General features: G+C 42.1%; 1 protein-coding gene and 1 pseudogene across 1 annotated transcript in view; one reads left to right on the top strand and one right to left on the bottom strand.

Moving 5' to 3' along the window:
• The window catches only part of TMED8 (transmembrane p24 trafficking protein family member 8), a 31,435-nt gene extending 9,733 nt beyond the window's left edge, over positions 1-21,702 (top strand). Inside the window, exons 2-6 of the mRNA XM_042990236.1 lie at positions 8,746-8,827; positions 15,301-15,430; positions 17,006-17,132; positions 17,360-17,665; positions 18,983-21,702. Of these exons, the coding sequence (XP_042846170.1) occupies positions 8,746-8,827; positions 15,301-15,430; positions 17,006-17,132; positions 17,360-17,665; positions 18,983-19,200 (863 nt within the window). The 3' untranslated portion in view covers positions 19,201-21,702. The remainder of the gene's footprint in view (positions 1-8,745; positions 8,828-15,300; positions 15,431-17,005; positions 17,133-17,359; positions 17,666-18,982) is intronic.
• On the bottom strand, positions 145-792 carry LOC102957743 (annotated as a pseudogene).
• Positions 21,703-21,959: the final 257 nt, after the last annotated feature.

The following is a 21,959-nucleotide window of genomic DNA, read 5'->3' as shown; positions in this document are numbered from 1 at the left end:
AGTTAAGTATCTGACTTCCGCTCAGGTCATGATCTCGTGGTTTTTGGGTTCAAGCCCCGCATTGGGCTCTGAACTGACAGTGTGGAACCTGCTTGGGATTCTCTTTCCCTCCTTCTCTGCCCCTCTCCCACTCATGCTTTCTCTCTCTCTCAAAAATAAATAAAGTTAAAAAATTGCAATATGTGCAAAGTGCAATAAAGTGAAGCACAATCAAATGAAGTATGCCTGGACCAGCAATGAAGTTAAAAATATATAAAAGTACTATTTACCATAGATTAAAGAAAGTTCAAATACCTGGAAATAAATCTCACAAAATATGTGCAAAGCCTTTGTGCAGAAGATTATAATGCATTGTTATTATTTTATTTTTGAAACCAGAACATCTATTGTGTGACTAAATGTTGAAATCCTTGAGATGAACTGGATGCCACATTAGCTGCCCTCTTGGGTTTAGATGTTGTTCCTTTACAGAATCCAGGCCTGAACCTGCAGCATAGTTTTTAGGTGCCTCGTTCAGCTGGCCCAGTATTATTTTGTCTTTTAGTCTTGGCACTCCAGTTATACTTTCTCTTCCGCTTGGCAGGATAGACACATTTGCAGCAGATTGACTTCCAAAGGTGGTAGGCCTTAGAGCCACAGTGGCGCCACAACATGTGTGTCTTATTGTGATGCTTTCCAAGTGATGATGTCACCTTTGTCATCTCATTTCTGTGGCTGAAACCCCATAATTATTGAGAGAAATGAAATAATAAATAAATGGAAAGATGTATCATATTCCTATGTTGAAAGACTCAATATTGTAAAGATGTCAGTTCTCCCCAACTTGATATATAAATAAAATACAATCCCAGTAAAAATCCCAGTGGGGTTTTGATGGTTTTTTTTGCGTGGAATTTGACAAGCTAGTTCTAAAAAGTATATATAGGAATGAAAGGCCATAAATAGCATATATAAAAATACTCTGAGTAAGAACAAGATGGAAAGATTTGCTCTATCAGGGTATCAAGATTTATTTTAAAGCTTTTACAAAATAGTTTACTAGGTCCTAGGAATGGAATAAAAGCCTAGAAACAAAATCTTTGATTTGCAACCAAGATTGTACTGCAGAATAGTGAGGAAAGAATGGTAAATGTTGCTAGGGCTATTGAATATCCTAAGAGAAAGGAAAGAAGGGAAAGAAAAGAAACTCGATCCTTACCTCACACAGCACACACACAAAAAATCAACTCTAGTTGGATTTTGCACACCAACATGTGAAAAGCAATACAATACGCTCCTAAAAGATAATATAGAAGAATATATTGTTCTCAGCATAGGGAAAGACATCTCAAACAGGACACACGAAGGGCTAATAAAGGAAAAGAGTGATATATTTTGACTACACATTAAAATGAAGAACTTTGGTTCACCAAAGGATACCATTAAGAGTGAAAAGATGTATCACAGAGTGGAAGCAGGTATTTGTAACACATGTAATTAACAAAAGGTTTGTATTTAGAACTCTTATAAGTAATAAAAAGACAATCCAGCTTTCAGCTTTTGGCTTGGAGGTGGCCAAGGTGTAATTTTCTGTAGCTGTCCTTAATCCAGGGTCATCTGACTCCAGCTGCTTCCACCATGCCACCTAAATTTGACCCCAACGAGATCAAAGTCATGTACCTGACGTGCACCAGTGAGGAGGTCGGTGCTATATCTTCCCTGGCCCCAAGATTGGCTTCCTAAATCTTTCTCCTAAAAAGGTTGATAATGACGTAGCCAAAGCAACCAGTGATTGGAAGGGTCTGAGGATTACAATGAAAATGACCAAGATGGATAGGCCCAGATTGAGGTGGTACTTTCTGTGTCTGCCCTCATTATTGAAGCCCTCAAGGAACTGCCAAGATATAAAAAGAAACAGAAGAATATTAAGCACAATGGAAATCTCAGTTTTGATGAGATTGTCGCCATTGCTGGACAGAGGAGGTACCCATCTTTTAGTTAGAGAACTGTCTGGAGCCATTAAAGAGATCCTAGGGACCACCAGACTGAGCTGTGATGTTGATGGCCGTCACCCTCATGGCATTATAGATGACCTCAACAGTGGTACAGTGGAATGCTCAGCTAGTTGAGAACTACGAAGGAAAATGTTTCAATAAAGGATCATTTTGTTAAAAAAAAACAACAACCCAACAGTAAAATAGGGAAGAGACTTGAACAGGCATTTTATAAAAGAGGATTTCCAAATGGCCGAGAAACATGATAAGTCATCAGTGATATGCAAACTAAATGAGCATACACCAATCAGAATGGCCCAAATAAAAACTATTACTATGACCAAGTATTGCAGAGGCTACAGAATAATGGGAATATTCTTCAATACCAGCACGAGTGCATATTTGGTACAACCCCTTTGGAAAATAGTTTGGCATTGTCTATAAAAGTTTATTCAGATTTCTATTACTCAACCATTCCATTTCTGGTTTATTACAAAATAAATGCATGCACATGTGTACCAAGAGACATGAACAAGAATATTCATAGCAGCATTATTCATAATAGCTAAAAACTTAGAACCCAGACTTCATCAATGGTATATTGATAAATTAGCATTAATCATAATGGCTCAAAACATAGAAAGAACCCAAATTTCATCAATGGTATATTAATGAATTATGGTATATTCATGGAATATTATATAGGAATGAAAATGAACAAACTTACCCACAACAACATAGTTAAGTCTTTCTCTTTTTTTTTTCTAATGTTTTTAATGTTTATTTTTGAGAGAGACAGAACATGAGCAGGGGAGGGGCAGACAGAGAGCATCCAAAGTAGGCTCTAGGCTCTGAGCTGTCAGCACAGAACCCAATGCAGGACTCGAACCCACGAACCGTGAGATCATTCCAAGCTGAAGTTGGCCGCTTAACCGACTCAGGTGCCCTTTTTTTTTTTTTTAAGTTTACTTATTTTGAGAGAGAGAGAGAGAGTGGGAGCATGAGCAGGGGAGGGGCAGAAAGAGAGAGAGAGAGAGAGGGAGAGAGAGAGAGAGAATCCCAAGCAGGCTCTTGTGGGCAGCATAGAGCCTGATGTGGGGCTCCAACTTACAAACCATGAGATCATGACCTGAGCCAAACCAAGAGTCGGGACACTTAACCGAATGAGCCACTCAGGTGCCCCCATAGTTAAGTCCTTCAAACATAACGTTGAGTGAAAGAGGCTTGTTTTAAAATATTCTGCATTGTTTCCCTTTACATGGAAATGATTCCCCTTTACATTCACGCAGAATGAAATAACACTAGGAATACATATGTAGGTGGTCTGGCTATAAAGAAAAGCAGGGAAATGATTCTGTAAGTTAGGACAATGGTTATGGAAGAAGGGAGCAGGTAATGATTGGGAGGATCATGAGTGGGGCTTCAGGAGTGCTAGGATTGATCTGTTTCTTGCCTAGGTAGTAGTTTGCATGTTTCCTTTGTAATTATTGAGCTGCACATTTTTGTGTACTTTTCTCTATGTTCTATTTCACAATAAAGATTTGAAGAGGTGTCAGTGTATAATCTAGTTATTAAGAGTGCTAGCTTTGGACGTGTACTGCCTGAACTCCTGTCACTTCTATTCCTATTTGCTGGTCATCTTGGGCAAGTTAACTTGATTTTGTTGAGCCTCAATTTCTTGAGTGATAAAAAGGAAGTAATGTTAGTATCAACTTCAGTGAGATTAAGTGAGAATTCAAAAAGATGCTGCCTGCAAAATGCTTAGAAAGTAATTGGCATATAGTAAAGATCACTAAGGATCACTAAGTCTTGGCTGTAATAATAAAGATAATCAGAATGAAGATAGGATGTCTGGCTACTTTAAGTTCAGATTTCTGGACCTACGCAAATACTATCTAGGTATTTTGGTCAGAGTTCTTGGTTACAAGCAGTACAAACTAATTTTGGCTGCTTTAAGCAGAAAGTGGCTTATTGCAAGGATACAGGAGGCCCATCATATTGTTGGAAAACTGAGGAGTAGGCCAATCCAGAGGCTAAGCAGCAAGAACAATTTGGTTAGGGCTCTCTGGCTGCCACTAGATGAATTCTCTCTCTTTTGTGCCACTCCTAGTTCAAATTCTTGGTGGGAATATTTTAGGTCATGTGCCTTTTCCCTAATTTCCTGGGGGCTGGAAAAAGAAGAATCTTCCATTCTGACTTCCATTGTTCACTGTTTACAAAGTCCATCCCCTCCAGGAGAAGGTTGGATATTTGAAAGCCAAAAGGTTGACAGATGACTACTACATCTGGGGTCCTGAAAGAATCTGCAAATGTAATTGTGTGCTGTCTTTGAGGAATGTCAGGGACTAGAAATGAACCTAAATATCAGTTATCCAAAGGGAAGAACAGATTAGAATCCAGAATCTGTAGACCATTAAACTTGATGCACCTTCTCAGCAAAGTTCTAGAATATGTCACAGATGGTTTGTGAACATATAGTGAAGGGTGGGGTGGGGGCGGGGAAAATGGGTGATGGGCATTGAGGAGGGCATTTGCTGGATGAGCAATGGGTGTTTTATGTAAGTGATGAATTATGGGAATCTACTCTGAAGCCAAGAGAATATATATATATATATATATATATATATATATATATATATATATATAGGAATATATAGGAATAGAAGTGACAGGAGTTCAGGCAGTACACGTCCAAAGCTAGCACTCTTAATAACTAGATTATACATTGACACCTCTTCAAATCTTTATTGTGAAATAGAACATAGAGAAAAAAAAATATATATATATATAAAGAAAAATAAGCGTCACCAGCATGGGCATCCTGAAAACAAACTTGACCACCTAATGATTTTCTAAGAGAGTCGTCTCTACTCTTTCTCAGCTATCACTATTAGGTCCTCATTATCTCTCGTGAACTTGGCAAAGGCCTCCCATCTGATCCGGCAAAATCCATCTTACCAACAGCTGCTATAGAATTCTACCAAAAAATATAAATTTGATCATGTCATTTCCTAGCTTAAATTTAAGCTTAAAATTCTTGATCATCTGTGGGATGAGGGCCCTTCACAGTCTGCCCTGCTAGACCAAACGCTTCATGAGGGCCAGAACTGTGTCTGCTTTAGTGCATCATCTCGAGTATCTGGTGTGGGGCCAGCCACTTGTTAGGAATTCATTAAATAATGTGTTAAGTTGGCGGGACACGCTGAACTTGCTGTACACACCGAACTGGCATGGTGTTTCCTTTGTTTATTTTACTAATGTTTATTCTTTTTATTTCTGTGAAGTGCTTCTAAATATTTCCTTAAAATTTTTTTGTGTATGATACAGTATTGTTAATTATTGGCACAATATTGTACAGCAGATCTCTGGAACTTATTCATCTTATATACTTAAGACTTTATACCCATTGACTAGCAACTCCCCATTTCCCTCTCCTCCCATGCCCTGACAAACATCATTCTACTCTCTGATTTTGTGAGTTTGGCTATTTTAGATACCTCATATAAGTGGAATTGTGCAATATGTATCCTTCTGTGACTGGCTTATTTAGCATAATGTTCTTAAGGTTCATCCATGTAATCACATGTTGCAGAATTTCCTTCTCTTTAAAGAATATTATAATATTCCATTGTCGTATGTGTATACCACATTTTTTTTAAACTACCACATTTTTAAGGAGGCTCCATGCCCAATGTGGGGCTTGAACTCATGACCCTGAGATTAAGAGTCGTGTGCTCTACTGGCTGAGCCAGCCAGGCACCCCTGCCACATTTTCTTTACCCATTCATCTGTCAATGGACAGTTAAGTTGTTATCACATTTTGGCTATTGTGACTAGTGTCACACTGTAACATTGGAGTCCTAATATCTCTTCGAGATCCTGATTTAAATTTTTTTGGATGAATACCTAGAAATGGGATTGGTAGATGATATGGTAATTCTATTTTTAATTTTTTGAGGAATCTTTATACTACTGTTGTCCATGGTGGCTTCACCATTTTACATTCTCATGTAGATTTAAGGGTTCCAATTTCTACACATCCTCTCCAATGCTTATCTTGCTGTTTTTTTGTTTTTGTTTTTGTTTTTTAATAATAGCTATCCTAACAGGGTAAGGTGATACTTCATTTTTTGTGGTTTTGATTTGCATTTCCTGATGATTAGTGATGCTGAGCATCTTTTCATATACTTGTTGGGCATCTAGATGTCTTTTTTGGAGAAATGTGTATTTCAGTCTTTAGCCCATTTTTAAATTGGGTTAGTGGATTGTTATTTGGATTGTTCCTATTGAGTTGTAGGAATTTAAAAAATTTTTTTAATGTTTATTTTTGAGAGAGAGAGACAGAGTGCGAGCGGAGAAGGGGCAGACACACACACACACACACACACACACACAAACACACACACACACACACACAGAATCTGAAGCAGACTCCAGGCTCCCAGCTGTCAGCACAGAGCCCGACACAGAGCTCGAACTCACAAACTGCAAGATCATGACCTGAGCTGAAGTCAGATCCTCAACCGACTGAGCCACCCAGGTGCCCCAAGTCCCTTACTTTAAATGGAACAAAGAGGAACAACAGAACAAGGCCAATGTGGTCAGAGGTCGTCTAAGGGATGATTGAAAGAACTGGAAATGGTCAGCCTAAGGAGGAATTTGCAGGAAAGATGATAGCAGACTGTAAATATTTGAAAGGATATTGGGAGGAAGGATAGAAGGGCAGGGCTTAGTAGGAAACAGATTTTACTTAGGTCAACGTAGGGGAGAACTTTGTATTCTCATTGTCTCTTTGTGAAAAGGGCCTCTTCACAGAGTAGCAGAGACTGGGAAACATTTGACAATTGTCTGAGACTCAGTTCCTTTGTTGGGAGGTTTAAAGAAAGCTTAGTCCTTCTGAGTTTCTACTTTACTCTCACACCGACTCCCTCTCACTGCACTTCTGACACCAGAGGTGGGTGTTTTTCCCTCACACCAAACAATTCTGTGACACCATCTGGGTGTCCTACAGTTTAACTGAATTATGACACTCTACCTGGATATATAGTGTTACATCCCACAGATTAAGGGCTTGGTCCCATTAAACTGTTCCTCAGCCAACTTTAGATGCCAGTCTCAAGTAGTAGGTCTCAGGTTACCCACAATTGCCTACTGACTTGGCTATAAATTGGAGGTTCCCATGACCTCCCCTCCTTGGATTTGATGATTTGCTAGAGCAGCTCAGAGAACTCAGGGAGATACTTACATTTACCAGTTGATTAAAGAATATGAGAAAGGATACAGATGAATAGTCAGGTGAAGAGATACAGAGGGTGAGGTCCAGGAGGATCCTGAGTGCAGGAGCTTCTGTCCCCTGGGAGTTGGGGTACGTCACCCTCCCAAGATATGGATGTGTTCGCCAACCTAGAAGCTCTCCAAACCCTGTACTTTGGGGGTTTTTGTGGAGGTTGTATCACGTCAGCATCATCAATCATTAACTTCATTGCTATCCCCTCTCCCCTTGCTGGAGAATGGGGCTGGGGTCACAATTCCAAGCCTCTGATCATGGCTTGGTCTTTCTGGTGAGCAGCCCCCATCCAGGCGTCCACCCAGAGTCACCTCATTAGAACATAAGACACTACTAACACCTAGTAAATGCCAAGGGATTTATGAACTCTGTGTCAGGAACTAGAATCAAAGACCAAGTATTAGAACAAAACATGCTCCTACTGCTCTTTTCACTTAGGAAATCATCAGGATTTTTGGAGTTCTGTGCCAGGAACCGGGGGCAGAGACTAATATATGTATTTTCTATTATGTCCCAAGAAGAAAATTGGGTGGCATAAGCTCTAAGGTCTTTCTATCTATGAGAGTGTGAGTTGACAGAAAGAAAAATAGATCTTTTCACATACGAAAAAATGAGGTAGGATTTAAGTTGTATCAGAAGGATTTGTCCATCATTTGCACTTTTATGTTGTTACCAAACTCTGAAATTTGCAGTTTTTGACATTTACTTCATTAAGTTGTATTTTTTACTGAGAAGTGGACTTTGGGTTTCAGTTTCTTTCAGTCTTAAGGAGGTTAAACCAGGGATTATCTAAATATGCTGAACCATCTTCTGAGTGCTCAAGGAAAGTCTAGATGAATAAACCATAAGACTTAGTAGCACCTAAAGGTTAGGAGCATGACTGCCCACATTTGAATCTGTCTGTACCTTAGTGTTCTTACTTGTAAAATGGCAATGATACCAGTCCTAGGCTTGTGACCTGGGGGACATGGCCTTCATTATGCATTTCACCTGTATGCTCCTTGAGGCTACCTAACAGTTCTCCAGTAAGTCATTGGTGAGTGAGTGAGTGAGTGAGTGAGTGAAAGAAATTACAAAAATCCTTTCCCTCTGATATGTGGTGGGAGCCTACCGAATGTGGAGGTGACCCTCCATCCTTTGGTTCTGAATTCCAGTTCATTTCATCCTAAATCTCACTCTGCCTTCTGTATTTTACCTAATTTAACCATATGCTTTCTGAGAAGTGTGATTCTTAAATTAGAATGAATTTTGTGGGGACTTGTTTTGGAAAGGGTTTTATTCTTTCATGAATGGGTTATGATGGTCTGAGAATACTTGGATGTGAGGACTTGAATAATTTATGCACTGGGCCTCTCAGAAATTGATGCCCAGGATATTTTTGTAAAGAGAAGGTTGGTTGAAACTGCCAGATTTTTTTAAAGGTACAAGATAATTATGATTGTGCCTCTTCTCAAATATTGAATATTTCTTTCCATGATTTTCTAGAGAATGAAGATCTAGAAAACACCAAGGTGACCTCTCTAGTGGCTTCTGCCTCTGATCCAGAGCCCCATTCCTCACCCTACAGGTAGGGACAGCAACTGCTTGGCTCCTAGAGGTTTATCTCCTGAGATAAGGGATTAATGAGATGTGGATGGCAACTTTGAGGGGGACAGCAAGTGGGAGTGAAGAGTATGGATGGTTTGGTGACTAATTAGCCCTTAAGTGTGTTTAGGGGCAGTGTCAGATCTCTTTCAGATTATGAAATTTTCTTCACTCCCAGAGAACGAAATTGTAACAAAAAGTGTAGTCTTTTTTATCTTCTCTTGAAGCCCAAGTTGAAATGTTAAAACATTAGACATGGATCCCAGGTAGACTTTCAAGACAATGTGTGTTTGGTTTTTACCCATAAGATACACAGACACACACACACACACACACACACACACACACACACACGCACACTTTTGGAGGGGTTTTTTTCTAATGTAATTTTTAGATTAAACCAGTGTGAGAACCTTCATATTGTTATTCTTTTTTTAAAAATTTTTTTAAATATTTATTTTTGAGAGAGAGAGAGAGAGAGAGACAGAGTGTGAGCGGGGGAGGGGTAGAGAGAGAGGGAGACATAGAATCCAAAGCAGGCTTCAGGCTCTGAGCTGTCAGCACAGAGCCCGACACGAGGCTCAAACTTACAAACCATGAGATCGTGACCTGAGCCAAAGTTGGACTCTTTACTGACTGAGCCACCCAGGTGCCCCTCAGATTGTTCTTCTTAATTTCCTGCTCCATCCATTTCATCTATCTACTGTCATTAATATCAGAGTATATAGCAGAAAGGAAACAGTTGTACTGAGCTCTAGAATAAGTGGAAACCCAAAAAATTAATGGAATAATTAATGAAAAACTGTATTTTGGAGAACCCTGAGCAAATGGATATTATAGCCCAACTGATCTGCTCATGGCACAGTACTGTTGAGTAGAACCAGTGTGGTCTCAATGCCCCACACAAAGTTGATGGCTGGGCGTAGGGAGGAATGTCAAGATATTTAAACAATCTGTTATTCCTTTTTTTAAAATCTTGTTTTAAAATCTTTTTTTAAATGTTTATTTTTGAGAGAGATAGAGTTTGAGAGAATGTAAGTGGGGAAGGGGCAGAGAGGGGGATAGAGGATCCGAAGTGGGATCTGCACTGACAATAGAGAGCCTGACGTGGGGCTCAAACTCATGAATTGAGTTCATGATGTGAGCCGAAGTTGGAGGCTTAACCTACTGAGCCACCCAGGTGCTACTGTTACTTCCTTTTTTTAAAAAAGTATTTTATTTTATTTTTAAGTAAACTCTATGCCCATTGTGGGGCTAGAACTCACAACCCTGAGATCAAGAGTTGCATGCTCCACCAACTGAGTCAGCCAGGTGCCCCAGTTTGTTATTTCTTGAGTAGAATTTCTTTCTTCTTACTTTTGCATATGAAATAAAGCTTTTTCCCCCAGAATTCAGATGATGGGAGATAATAATGTTTAATATAATAATAATGGTAATATAGTTAGTGATAATAATATAATAGCCATGCTTCATTGAATATTCTCCATAATAATGATAATAAAATAGTTACTTTTTACAGAATGTTTCTTAAAAAAGTTTTTTTAAATCTTTATTTTAGAGAGTGCAAGCAGGAGAGAGAGGCAGAGGGAGAGAATTTTAAGCAGGCTCCATGCTCAGTGTGGAGCCTGATTCAGGGCTTGATCCCATGACCCTGGGATCATGACCTGAGCTGAAATCAAGAGTCAGACAGCTGCTCAACCCATTGAGCCACCCAGACCCCCCTTTTACAGAATGTTTCTATTTGCTCAGTACTATACTAGGTGCGAAAATGCATTCTACCGTTTAATCCTCCTAACAACCCTACTGAAACAGGTGTTTCTTTTCCAGTGAGGAAAACAAAACGGTGAATTTAAAAATTTGCCCAAGTTCACACAGCTCTAGGTTTGTTCTCTAAAGCTCGTTCTGGGGGCGCCTGGGTGGCTCAGTCGGTTGAGCGTCCGACTTCAGCTCAGGTAACGATCTCGATCTCGCGGTCCGTGAGTTAGAGCCCCGCGTCTGGCTCTGGGCTGATGGCTCAGAGCCTGCAGCCTGCTTCAGATTCTGTGTCTCCCTCTCTCTCTGCCCCTCCCCCATTCATGCTCTGTCTCTCTCTGTCTCAAAAATAAATAAATGTTAAAAAAATAAAAAAAATAAAAAATAAAAAATAAATAAAGCTCGTTCTGGTAAGTAGCATTAGAAGGGTTTTGAGTTCTATGCTTAGAGCTACTAGGTTATTTATAGAATAGTCCCTTTAGAAGACCAAGCCTCCCCAAGGCTGTGTTGATTTGAGACAATTCCTGTTCTCCTCAAATCCCAGGAGGGAGCGCCTTTTCCTTCTTGCTGCCACCAGCCTTTTTCTGGATGTTGATCTGAGGGATGTTTGGGGGCTGGCTTTTGACACGGACTGATGTTTCCTCCTAAGAATAAAGTTTTGAGTGAAGAATCTACAACATTCTTAGAAAAAAGGAGATTTAATTTTAAAGCTCTGTTTCTAAAATCTAGTGTGTGAAGAAAGAAGTCCAGTCCAAATGACGCTTGAAGTGCAGTGTTTATGTTTTGTGTGTATTAGAAATGGAAGGGCCCAACTCTCTCTCTTGCCAGTGAGGCTGGCAGGCTGGTCAGGCTGTCCCCTCCCTTGGGATGGCCTCCCTGCTCTGGGTCAGCACAAACCAGAAGGCTTACAGTGGGAGTTTTTCCTTTATGTGATTTATCATTGGCATCAAGTGATTTGCAATTTATCTTTCCCCAAATACCCTTCATTGATTCTTCAGAGCATGAAATGCTAATGTGAACATTAAACTCATGTGGCTGTTGCATGTCCTGTTTAAAATAGTTTATTTGTTGGTGTGCCTGGGTACCTCAGTTGGTTAAGCAGCTAACTTCGGCTCAGGTCATGATCTAGCCATTTGCGGGTTCGAGCCCCGCTTTGGGCTCTGTGCTGACAGCTCAGAGCCTGGAGCCTGCTTTGGATTCTGGGTCTCCCTCTGTCTGTGCCCCTCCCCCACTTGCACTCTGTTTCTCTGTCTCTCTCAAAAATAAGTAAACATTAAAAAATTTAAAAAGAACTATTCTCTAAAATAGTTTATTTATTTTTAAAAGATTTTTTAAAATTTATTTTGAGAGAGAGAGAGCGTGGGAGGGGCAGAGAGAGAAGGAGAGAGAGAATCCCAAGCAGGCTCCACACCATCAGTGTGGAGCCCGATGTGGGACTCAAACTCATGAACCATGAAATCATGACCTGAGCCAAAATCAAAGGTTGGATGCTCAACTGACTGAGCCATCTAGGCACCCCTAAAACTTTTTTTTTCTTTTCTTTTTTTTTTTTTAATTTAAAAAAAAATTTTTTTTAAACGTTTTTATTTATTTTTGAGACAGAGAGAGACAGAGCATGAACAGGGGAGGGGCAGAGAGAGAGGGAGACACAGAATCGGAAGCAGGCTCCAGGCTCTGAGCCATCAGCCCAGAGCCCGACACAGGGCTCGAACTCACAGACTGCGAGATCGTGACCTGAGCTGAAGTCGGACGCTTAACCGACTGAGCCACCAGGCGCCCCACCCCTAAAACTTTTTTAATAAGCAGAACAATATTTATACAAAGTAGCATACACAAAGGCAAAGAGGAGACTTAGTTTTAGATGCCATGTACAGTAAGGTCAGGCTAATGGTCAGATTAACTTGTATTCTCACATGCCAGTATTTCTCTTTTGCTCCTAGACAAAAATTAATATATTCATTTATTTATTCAACAAATATTTTGGGACCGTCTACTATTTATTCATTCAACAGATATTTGTTGAGAGCCTGCTACTTACCTGGCAGTGTTCTAGGCAATGGAGATACCACAAATGAACAAACAGTCCAAGTCCCTGGTCTCGTGGCGTTTCTATTCTAGTGGGAAGGGCAGACAGAAAGCAAGCATACATCCTATTTCATAGACTCTAAGTTGCCATCACCTGTAAGATGTACTGTTATTTAATGAACTACCAAGAAAGGGAAAAATGTCCCAGGTAGAGAGTCTAGTAATAGACACTCCCTCCCACCCCCACCCGCTCCCATCCTTCATGGAGCTAGGACACCAAAAGCGTGAACCTTCAGTGAAAAGGTAAACAAGAAAAAAGATCCCTCCACACAGAGAAGGACCACAAGGAAACTTGAATGTTTCCATCTTGGCTCTGTGTAAGGGGAGGAGAAAAAGATCTCCGCTGAGAATATGAACCATGAGTCTGTAGTCACCAGTTTGTGGTCTAAATTCACCGTGCCATTGGAGTTTGAACAAAACCCTCACACAGAACTTATTCAAGTTGTGTCAGTTGGAAGCCTCCTGAATACTGGCAGAAGCAAATGCAAATCTCCTGGGCAAAGACTGTGTCAGTCCAGTCCCCGGGCAGTTGTAAGACACCACCAGTTTTTAGGACATCTTGCATTTCGTTTGTGTTAAAATCTGAAAACAAATATACACCTTGCAGTCAACAAGATATGAGACATAATATGTCAGGCAGTAGTGAGTGCAGTGAACACAGGTGAACAGGGTAAGGCTAGAAGGACTGATGGGGCTAGGGCAGGGTGAACCATTCAACATGCGGATATCTGGGGAGCCTCCCTAGAAGTGATAGCTGAGCAGAAGCCTGAAGGAAGCCCTCAGGTAACTGGCAGCAGGATATTCTAGGCTGAGGTGACAGCGGGTGCAAAACCCTCGAATGCTTGAGGTGTTTGAGGACCCTCAGATTCAAGAGACCATTGTGACTGCAACGGACTGAGCACGATGACATGAGGTCATTTTAGGAGATGAGGGTTCCATGTGATGGGCCTGGCAGTAGATGCCATGCATGCCAGGAACAGGGCCCATCCCTGCCATCAGGCTCACTTACTAATGGAGGACACAGATAGGGATAAATAGTGTCAAGAAACAAAAGCAGACTGGAATTTCTGGGCTTAAGAGAAAAAATAGGCTTGCAGCCTAGACTAATTTACATTTTACACAGGATTACCCAAGCAAAACCATAAAAATCAACAGTATCCCATACGTTTGGTTTTTATAGTGACTACCTCTGGTTTGTCCTGAGGTAGGTTGGGGTGACTTGTATACTCCAAAAGATGGCTCTATTTTGTCTGAAAAGAGGTAATTTGTAAACTAGGAGTGCTTTTTCTTGTTTATAATTAAAAAAAGAAGAGAGAAAGAAACTAATAAACACCAAATAAGTCCTGTTTCCCCATATTGTCTCTGTACTGTTTTCCAGTCATTTACTCAGTGGGGAAATGATCCGTGAAAGCAGTGGTTCTCAAACCTTTACACAATTCAAAGTTATTGAGAATCCCAAAGAATTTTTCCTGTGGTTTATCTCTATCAATGTTTACTATATTAGAAATTAAAACTGAAAAATTAAAAAATAGTTATTGATTTAAAAATGAAAATAATGAACTCATTGCATGTAAACATAAATAATATGTTTTTAATGGAAAACAACTGTTTTCCAAAGCAGAAATAATTTAGTGAGAAGAGAGATGTTGTAACTCTCTTTCATGTCTGGCTTCACAAAGACAGTTGGATTCTTAGATCTGCTTCCGCGTACATTCTGTTGCAACATCTCGTGTCCTATACTGGAAAACTCTAATGTATTCTCTTGAGAAGATAGAAATCAAAAAAGGCAATCACGTTTTAGAATTATTATAAAAAAAGTCTGAAGAGCCCCAGCGGTCCTCGCGCTGAACTCTGATGACTGCTGCTCTAAAGAATCCCATGCCACCTTTTGTTGACAACAGATTTCCAAGAGACCTGGGGTATTGTGCCATTGCCCTGGCACCTAGCTCACTTTGTGGTCTTTCCAGAAGCCAGGGGAAAGGGAAGAGGGCCGAAATTATTCCTCTGCTTCTTTAAAAGTATTCAAATTGTCAGGCCTTAAGTCATTGGGATAATAGATTAATGTGCTTAAAAAGGGAAAGAAAATGATGACCTTCTTTTATTAGCTAGTGTGATCTGGAGGATGGTGTGAAGCGGAAAGGCTGAAAGACTGCTCCCAGCCTGACTGGAGAGGGATGGCCTTGCTAATCAGTTTGCGCTCCCTGTGTTTTGGTGATTGATTTCTGGCCCTGGCGAGGCCTCCTCTGTTTGCTTCTAACAGAAGTTTTATGTGTAGAACAGAACTGGGATTCTGACTTTTCTTTTGTTGAAATCCTGTGTGGAGCAGATGGTGTGGGTCCCAGAGAACAAAACTCAGACGACTGACCTGCATGTTCGCCATGGTTCTCAGAACCTGGGGCCTGGCTTCATCAGTCCTGGGCCGTCACATGCTGTCACTGCTTTATTGTGGGCCAAGTCAGCCCGGGGCAGTGGTCAGCTAAACTGACAGTGGACCCAAATGCCAGAGGAAAGCAGAGGTTGGGAGATGTCCCTTGAAGGTTGTTTTATTTCTAAGTTTCTCCAAGACTACTGTGCCCTTTGAAAGAGTCCTTGAATTGACATGCTGTCTTCTTCTGAGAGGCCACAGACGGTATCTCGAGCGAGTGAGGATGCCACCGAAGATCTGCGAAAGACAGCTGGTGCCTTGGAGGTGCAGGCCTTGGTGGAGCAGGAATCGCTGCCTGCAGACCAGGCCCAGGTCCTCAACAAGGTAGGGAGGGCAATGTCGCAGTCTCTTCGGGAGGAGCGGTGTGTGGCACCAGAATCTAGATGTGTGTGGATGGGTTGGACCTAGAAAGCATTGGGGCGTCTCAGTTTTATTTATTTGGAGAATGGTCATGTGTGTCACCCTCAGGGCCCATCACTGAACCAGCAGCTACTCAAGAAATGAACTGTTAGAATGGATGCTCATGTGTCGTCTGACATCCTCTGGATGTGAAGAGCCTTCAACCATGGGATCGTGTTTTAGCTTCAGTTTTTTTGTGGTAGATCTACTCAGGATTTATGGTCAAGGTTCCATAGAAGTGGTGTAGATAGCAGTAATCTCCCTGCCATGGAGGAAGGAGTTGTTTGTATTATTACTAACACATAGATTATAATTACTAATGGTATTATGGTCAATAAAGACAATGCCGAACATTATCATTACATTTGCTTTACGAAGCATTTTTATCCACAATACTTCATTTGCTTCTGAGAAGAAACCTATGAGACAGGTACCATTATGTTCCCATTTTACAGATGAGGGAACTGAAGCCAAGATCTATTGGTGACTTTACTAATGCTGTGCTGCTAATATGTTGCAAACTAAATCCTTTGTTTAGCCTTGTGGAAAAGGAAAGACTCATGTAAGCAGGTTAGCCAAAGTCTGATTCACCTCATTTGGCAATAGAGGTAATATCTTCAGAAAGAGATATTATGAGAATATAGTCTGGGATGAATTCAAAATTTCTTTCTTTCTTTCTTGCAAATATAATTCTGGTTTCTTAACTGGATAGCCATCTCACTGGTATGCTGTCCTGTGTGGCCAGTGGGTGTACATTTCTTGAGTTGCCTGCTGACTGTTTGGAGAGGATCAAGAAGTTATGGCATAAAAACAAGAAACGGGAGCACTGATCTGAGTGGTTTCATGTGAAACCCGCTAGAGAGAGACTGCAGCCTCCTGCCATGGGTTAGCGAGGGCTTCGAATTTCAAGGGATGCTTGTATACTTCCATGGAGGTTAGATATCTGGCAGCAAATGGACTGTTTAAATACATTAAAACAAGTGAAATGACAATTATTTACAGAACACTGTTAGTGGATGTGACAGCCAGTGGCATGGGACATCCCGGATGTGCTGTGGATAAGCCAGGGACAGAGAATATAAACCACAGGTTCTCTCTGCAGTGCTTTGGTGACTTGATTGACAGGGATCTGGAGGTAGCCTGGGAGTGGGGATTGTAGCGGGAGGCTGTGTGGCAGAGTCAGAGCCGGGCTAAACCCCGGATACAAGCGCTGTCATGAGAGGGGCCACAGGGAGGTGCTGTGCAGGTCACGGTGCGGCACAGAAACACTGTTGGTGCAGAAGTCAGTAGCAAGCTTGGAGGAAATTCACGGGCAAGGATTTTATAAAGGGTCTGGAGTGGGAGAGCTGCAAAAGGGAGGGAGGAGGGAACATAGCACATCAGGCTTTGAGCTGATGGAAAGTGGAGGCAATAGGGCAGGGGTGGGCAGCCCCCTTGGGAAGGAGGCTAATTGGAATCTGCCACGCTAGTAAGTGCTCTAATCAGATTTCCATTGTGCAGATGGCCAAGTACCAAGTTCCACAAAGGTCCGGGGACATCGTTATGATCCAGTCTGAGCACACAGGAGCTATAGATATCCTTTCAGCTGATTTGGAATCTGCAGATCTCCTGGGGGATCACAGGAAAGGTGAGACCTTTGGGGGTATGGAAGGTAGTTTCTTTGTTCCCGGTGGGTGCTTAAATAAAGGCAGGCAGACAGATGGAAGGAAACTAAGAAGGTGACTTGTGAAAGGCAGTCAAAGAAGCCAGGAAGTAGAAAGAATGTCTTTGACTATGACACCCTGCCTAAGCAAAATGCCACATTTGGCTGTATTTTCTCTTGGTTTCTCAGTAGTAAGCTGCTTGTCCTTTTAGTGTCCCCACCTCTGATGGCTCCTCCATGCATCTGGACCTTTACCAAGATGAAGGAATTCAAAAGCAAGCTGGGCAAAGAGAAGAACAGCCGTCTGGTGGTGAAGCGGGGTGAGGTGGTGACCATCCGGGTACCTACCCATCCAGAGGGGAAGCGTGTTTGCTGGGAGTTTGCGACTGATGACTATGACATTGGCTTTGGAGTTTATTTTGACTGGACCCCTGTAACCAGCACTGACATAACTGTGCAGGTCAGTGATTCCAGTGAGGATGAGGATGAAGATGAAGAAGAGGAGGAAGAGATTGAAGGTAAATTTAATTTTAACATAATTTGCAATTTGCTTCTTCTGGCTCAACCCAGTTTCTAATGACCACTTCCCGTATTATACCAGTCCTTCCCTTCCTTAGAATGCAGGCAAGGAATCCTGCTTTCAGCACTGTAAGCTAAACTGAGTGGTACAGGCCAAAGTCTGACCCTCAAAGAACATTCTGGTGGGGTTGGTATTGGTGCCTTAGTGGAAAGCTTCTTTTGCTTTTAATCAGTACCCAGCTGTTTCCCCAACATCTCCTTGGGGAAAGGGATGGGATGGGCAGGAAAGGGGTGGGTCAGTGCTGCAGTATATAGATCACGTATAAACCGAGATTATTTTATATTTCTCTCATAGTTTGGGATATTTGCCATTGTTCTTAGTCTGGAACCAAACTGGGTGATTGCACATTGCTGACTGTACTCCTCTCCAACTTGTCACAGTTGGCTGACTACTGTTTACTTCCTTCATTTCATGCCCAGAGCAGTTTTTTTTAACCTAAATAATCTTTATTGAGGTATAATTGATGTATAACATTGTATTAGTTTGAAATGTACCACGTAGTGCCTTAATATCTGTAAATATTGCAAAATAGGCCCAGAGTAGTTTTAAACATAGTTTCTGTGCTCTATTCCAGTTGTTATTTGAAATGCCTACTCAGGATGACTCCGAGGCTTTTTTTTTTTTTTTTTTTTTTTTTTTTTACAATAGTATGAGTAGGTTCTAAGTAGGTTCCAAGCATCTTGATTTTTCTATATAATCTTAAAAATCAATCCCTTGCTTCTTCATGGAAAAGCAAGTCTGCAGGGAAATCTTCAGGTATTTAGGCGGGGGGGAGCCTTGTATCTTACTTTGCTGTTCTTCAGGAGGCCAAGTAGAAGTTCTAGGTCACTCTGTTCAGTGTGTTTGTATTTCCTACCTCCATTAGCTGTTTCTTTCTCCTGTTGAATGAAGAGATGTCAGAATCTTCCCTTCGAAATATTTTCTCCCCCTTGGAGATGTCCAGACACTTCCGGAACTAGGTGGGCTGTATAAGGCTAAATCATTGTTTCTCAGTGGAGACATTATTGGCATTTGGGGTGGGATGCTTCTTTGCTGGGCAGGTACTGTCCTGTTGTTAAGTGCTCTAAATGCAGTATCACCCACTAGTTTCTCTGATGGCCAAAAGGTCAGCAGACATCTCCAAATTCCCGTAGGAGGGTAAGAGCATTCCCCCGGCTAAACGCCACTAAGTCACCTGGTCCATTCTTTTCTCTTGAGGTCGGATTACTCAGTCTCTGAAGTCATATCCCAACACTGTGCCATTTTGCTTATGCAGACCCTGTCCCAGTTGGAGACGTAGAGAGAGGCTCCAGGAGCTCCCTTCGAGGTCGCTATGGGGAAGTCATGCCCGTGTACCGGCGAGACAGCCACCGGGACGTGCAGGCTGGCAGCCACGACTACCCTGGCGAGGGCATCTACCTGCTCAAGTTTGACAACTCCTACTCCCTGCTCCGCAACAAGACTCTCTACTTCCACATCTACTACACTAGCTGAAGGCCCGCCGGGACAGGAGGCAGGCGGGTATTTGCTGGCTGGAGCAGGCTGCCAGCTGGTGCCTCTCGTTTTGGATAGGCAAGAGCTAAAAGTTGAGCGTGAGGCTTCTGACCCTCACGTCCTGCCTGGCATGCCTGACTGTTGACCCCATGTAGCTTTTCCCCCTTCTCGGCTTCTGCAGGTGGTGGTGTAGTGCTCCTGTTCTGTGGTCCTTGACTCACGCTCCTCTTGCTTCAGACTCCGGCCACGTCCCTCCGTGAAGGAGCCCATTGGGCAAAAGCCTAAAGGGTAGTTGGGTGTTGTCTTTTAAAAATAGGCTTGTTTTGGTACGAGGTATTATTCCAGTTGCTGCTCTCTCCTCTCCCACATCCTATATTGCAGATGTGTTTAGTGGCACCCAGTCTTCATCTTTTGAAAGTGCTGGAAGAGGAAAAACACATTGTCCATGAAGGAACCCAGTGTTTTGGATGGAGAAAGCTCTGTCCAGCCTCTCACCACTGCCATATTCCTGCCTGCTGGTTCTTCTTGGTCTATAGCACAGGCCGGGAGCCCTCACTGCCTTTGGAGGGGTGTTAGTAGTCCAGATTGTTCGACTCCGCCTCGTGCCCTCCTCTTGCCTTTCCCACGCCTGTGTCCTTGCCCTCACAGCAAGAATGTCCATGCAGTCTAAGTGACGATCACGTAGTCTAAGATCCAGAGGGGAGAAACTGCCTCCATCACTTCCTGCTTCAAGAGGTAGTGTCCCTTAGCAAGGGTGCTGGCAATTGAAGGGGAAAGGGTGGAAATTAGGTACTAGATTGATCTCAGAATCCACATCTTTGCAAGTCAAATGTTACTGAATTATTATTTTTTGTATAATCAAAGAAGGGGTATAATCTGAGAGACAAGGTTAAAAAACAAAAACCACTCCAGATTCCCCACCACTCTTTTTTATCTCGAGGGTAGGAATGTTATTTAGTAATTTTTCTTCAGAAACAATCTGACTTCAAGTTTCTGGATTTAGGTTTCTTGCATTGAGGGCTTAAAGCTTTTGGTGTTCGAAGTCTCTTAGAAAAGGTGGTAATGAAACTTCACTGTTGCTGCTGATGGGATTTGTCTTTACCAGCCAAAGCTTGCATTTTCCGGGTCACAGCCTTCCCACTGTATTAGTCCTGAGGCCCAGGAGTGCCACGGGAGGATAGGGGAGCTTCAGTCAGCAGCCAAAGCAGTGGGGTGGCTGGGCCTCGGGCAGAGAGGGGACCACTGTGGTTATCTGTACCTCCTTGTTTCTTATTCCTTGTGTTGAGTCTGTTACTGCCTTAGAATTTTGAGGAATGATTCAATTTATTTATTACTTTATTTATTTTTTGGCACATTTCATTTTTGCCTCTGAGATACTTTCCATCTGTTTCTTAGAAGGCTTCTGTCTGCTCTGAGCCATTTAGGCCTCCTCTTCTGTGGAGTGAGATGATGATTTTAGGAGAAGCTGCGAAGTGATAATTCCCTTCCTGCAGGTCAGTCCTAGGATACTTTGGGAGGACTCTGCCCTTCTGGGGTGGACGATGCCACCCTTCCCCAGGATTCCCTGTGAGGAATTCCAGGCCGTGAGGGGCCCTGCCCATTCACCCAGGATTAAGTGCAGGGGAGTTGACTTGCCAATCAGGGATATCCTATGATTCTGGGATTTCGAAGTCCTTTGCCTGCTCTGAGGAGTACTCTTCCTCATGATGTTTCCTTTGGCTCATCCCTTTCTTGTGCAGGTGTCTGACACCAAACCTGTCCTCCCTACAGGAGCAGGAACTCGATCAGGGCTCCTTACGGTATCACCTGTGTCACCAACAAAGGGCCGTACAGCCTGTACCTTCTCTTCCCCTGGGAGCGAAGCCCCAAGGAGGGTAGGATGTTGTGGACCGAACAGCATCACACCACCATTGTTTTATATTTCAGTGCGTTTTGTAGAGGATTACACTGGCCAGCGTTTATCTACCTTGTAAGAAATTAGAAATGATTTTAGGGACTATCTGTTTGGGCAGCAAAAAGCGAACTCGCTGCACATCATCTAATCCTGAGATAAACGGAGCGAGCACTCTTTCAGCATGAAGTTGAATCCTGCCTTAGCTAATTGAGTCTAATCTTTATAAAATAATTTTCTACTGAGCTGTTCCCCAGTCAGCTAAAGCCTTGCTTATTTTTCCTGTTTATTATTAACTTCTGGCTTTCTCTTAAAATGGAGCTGTCAGGCCCTAGCAAGCTCCCTGGGACAACAAACACTCTTTATTTTTGCCATGAGCGTCTCTGTACTTACTTTCTTTGGCATCCTGGTTCTGGTGCATCAGGGAAGCCTGAGGGACCTGTTCCTGTCACCTCCATGTGCCTCTTTTTGTCTGGTCACTTTTGAAATCCTGGACATTGTTACATTTCACCCTGCACTGGCGTTTCTTTGCTCCATTAGCACAAGATGGCTAAAAAGATATTTTCGCTAACCATTTACTCTTCTCCTATTAAATTTGTGCAATCATTGAACTGTAGGGACCAAATATTATTTGTGGAAGCACATGTAATTACTGAGAACTTCATAGCCCAGCGAATCCTCAGAGATCATCCTTTCCTTAATCTCTCCCTGTCCAAATTCTTAAAAGCAAACAATGAAATCAAAGTCCTCTGCTTCCCCTGTCACCCTATTCTCTAGAGCACAAATAAATACTAACAAACAATTCTGAGAATGCTTTGTAGTGGGAGAGAGATAGAAATTCTCTACACACAGTAGCTGACTTCTTAAA

Source organism: Panthera tigris, chromosome B3 (genome assembly GCF_018350195.1).
Source record: "Panthera tigris isolate Pti1 chromosome B3, P.tigris_Pti1_mat1.1, whole genome shotgun sequence".
Lineage (NCBI taxonomy): Eukaryota > Metazoa > Chordata > Mammalia > Carnivora > Felidae > Panthera > Panthera tigris.
This window is presented reverse-complemented; position numbering and strand designations above follow the sequence as displayed.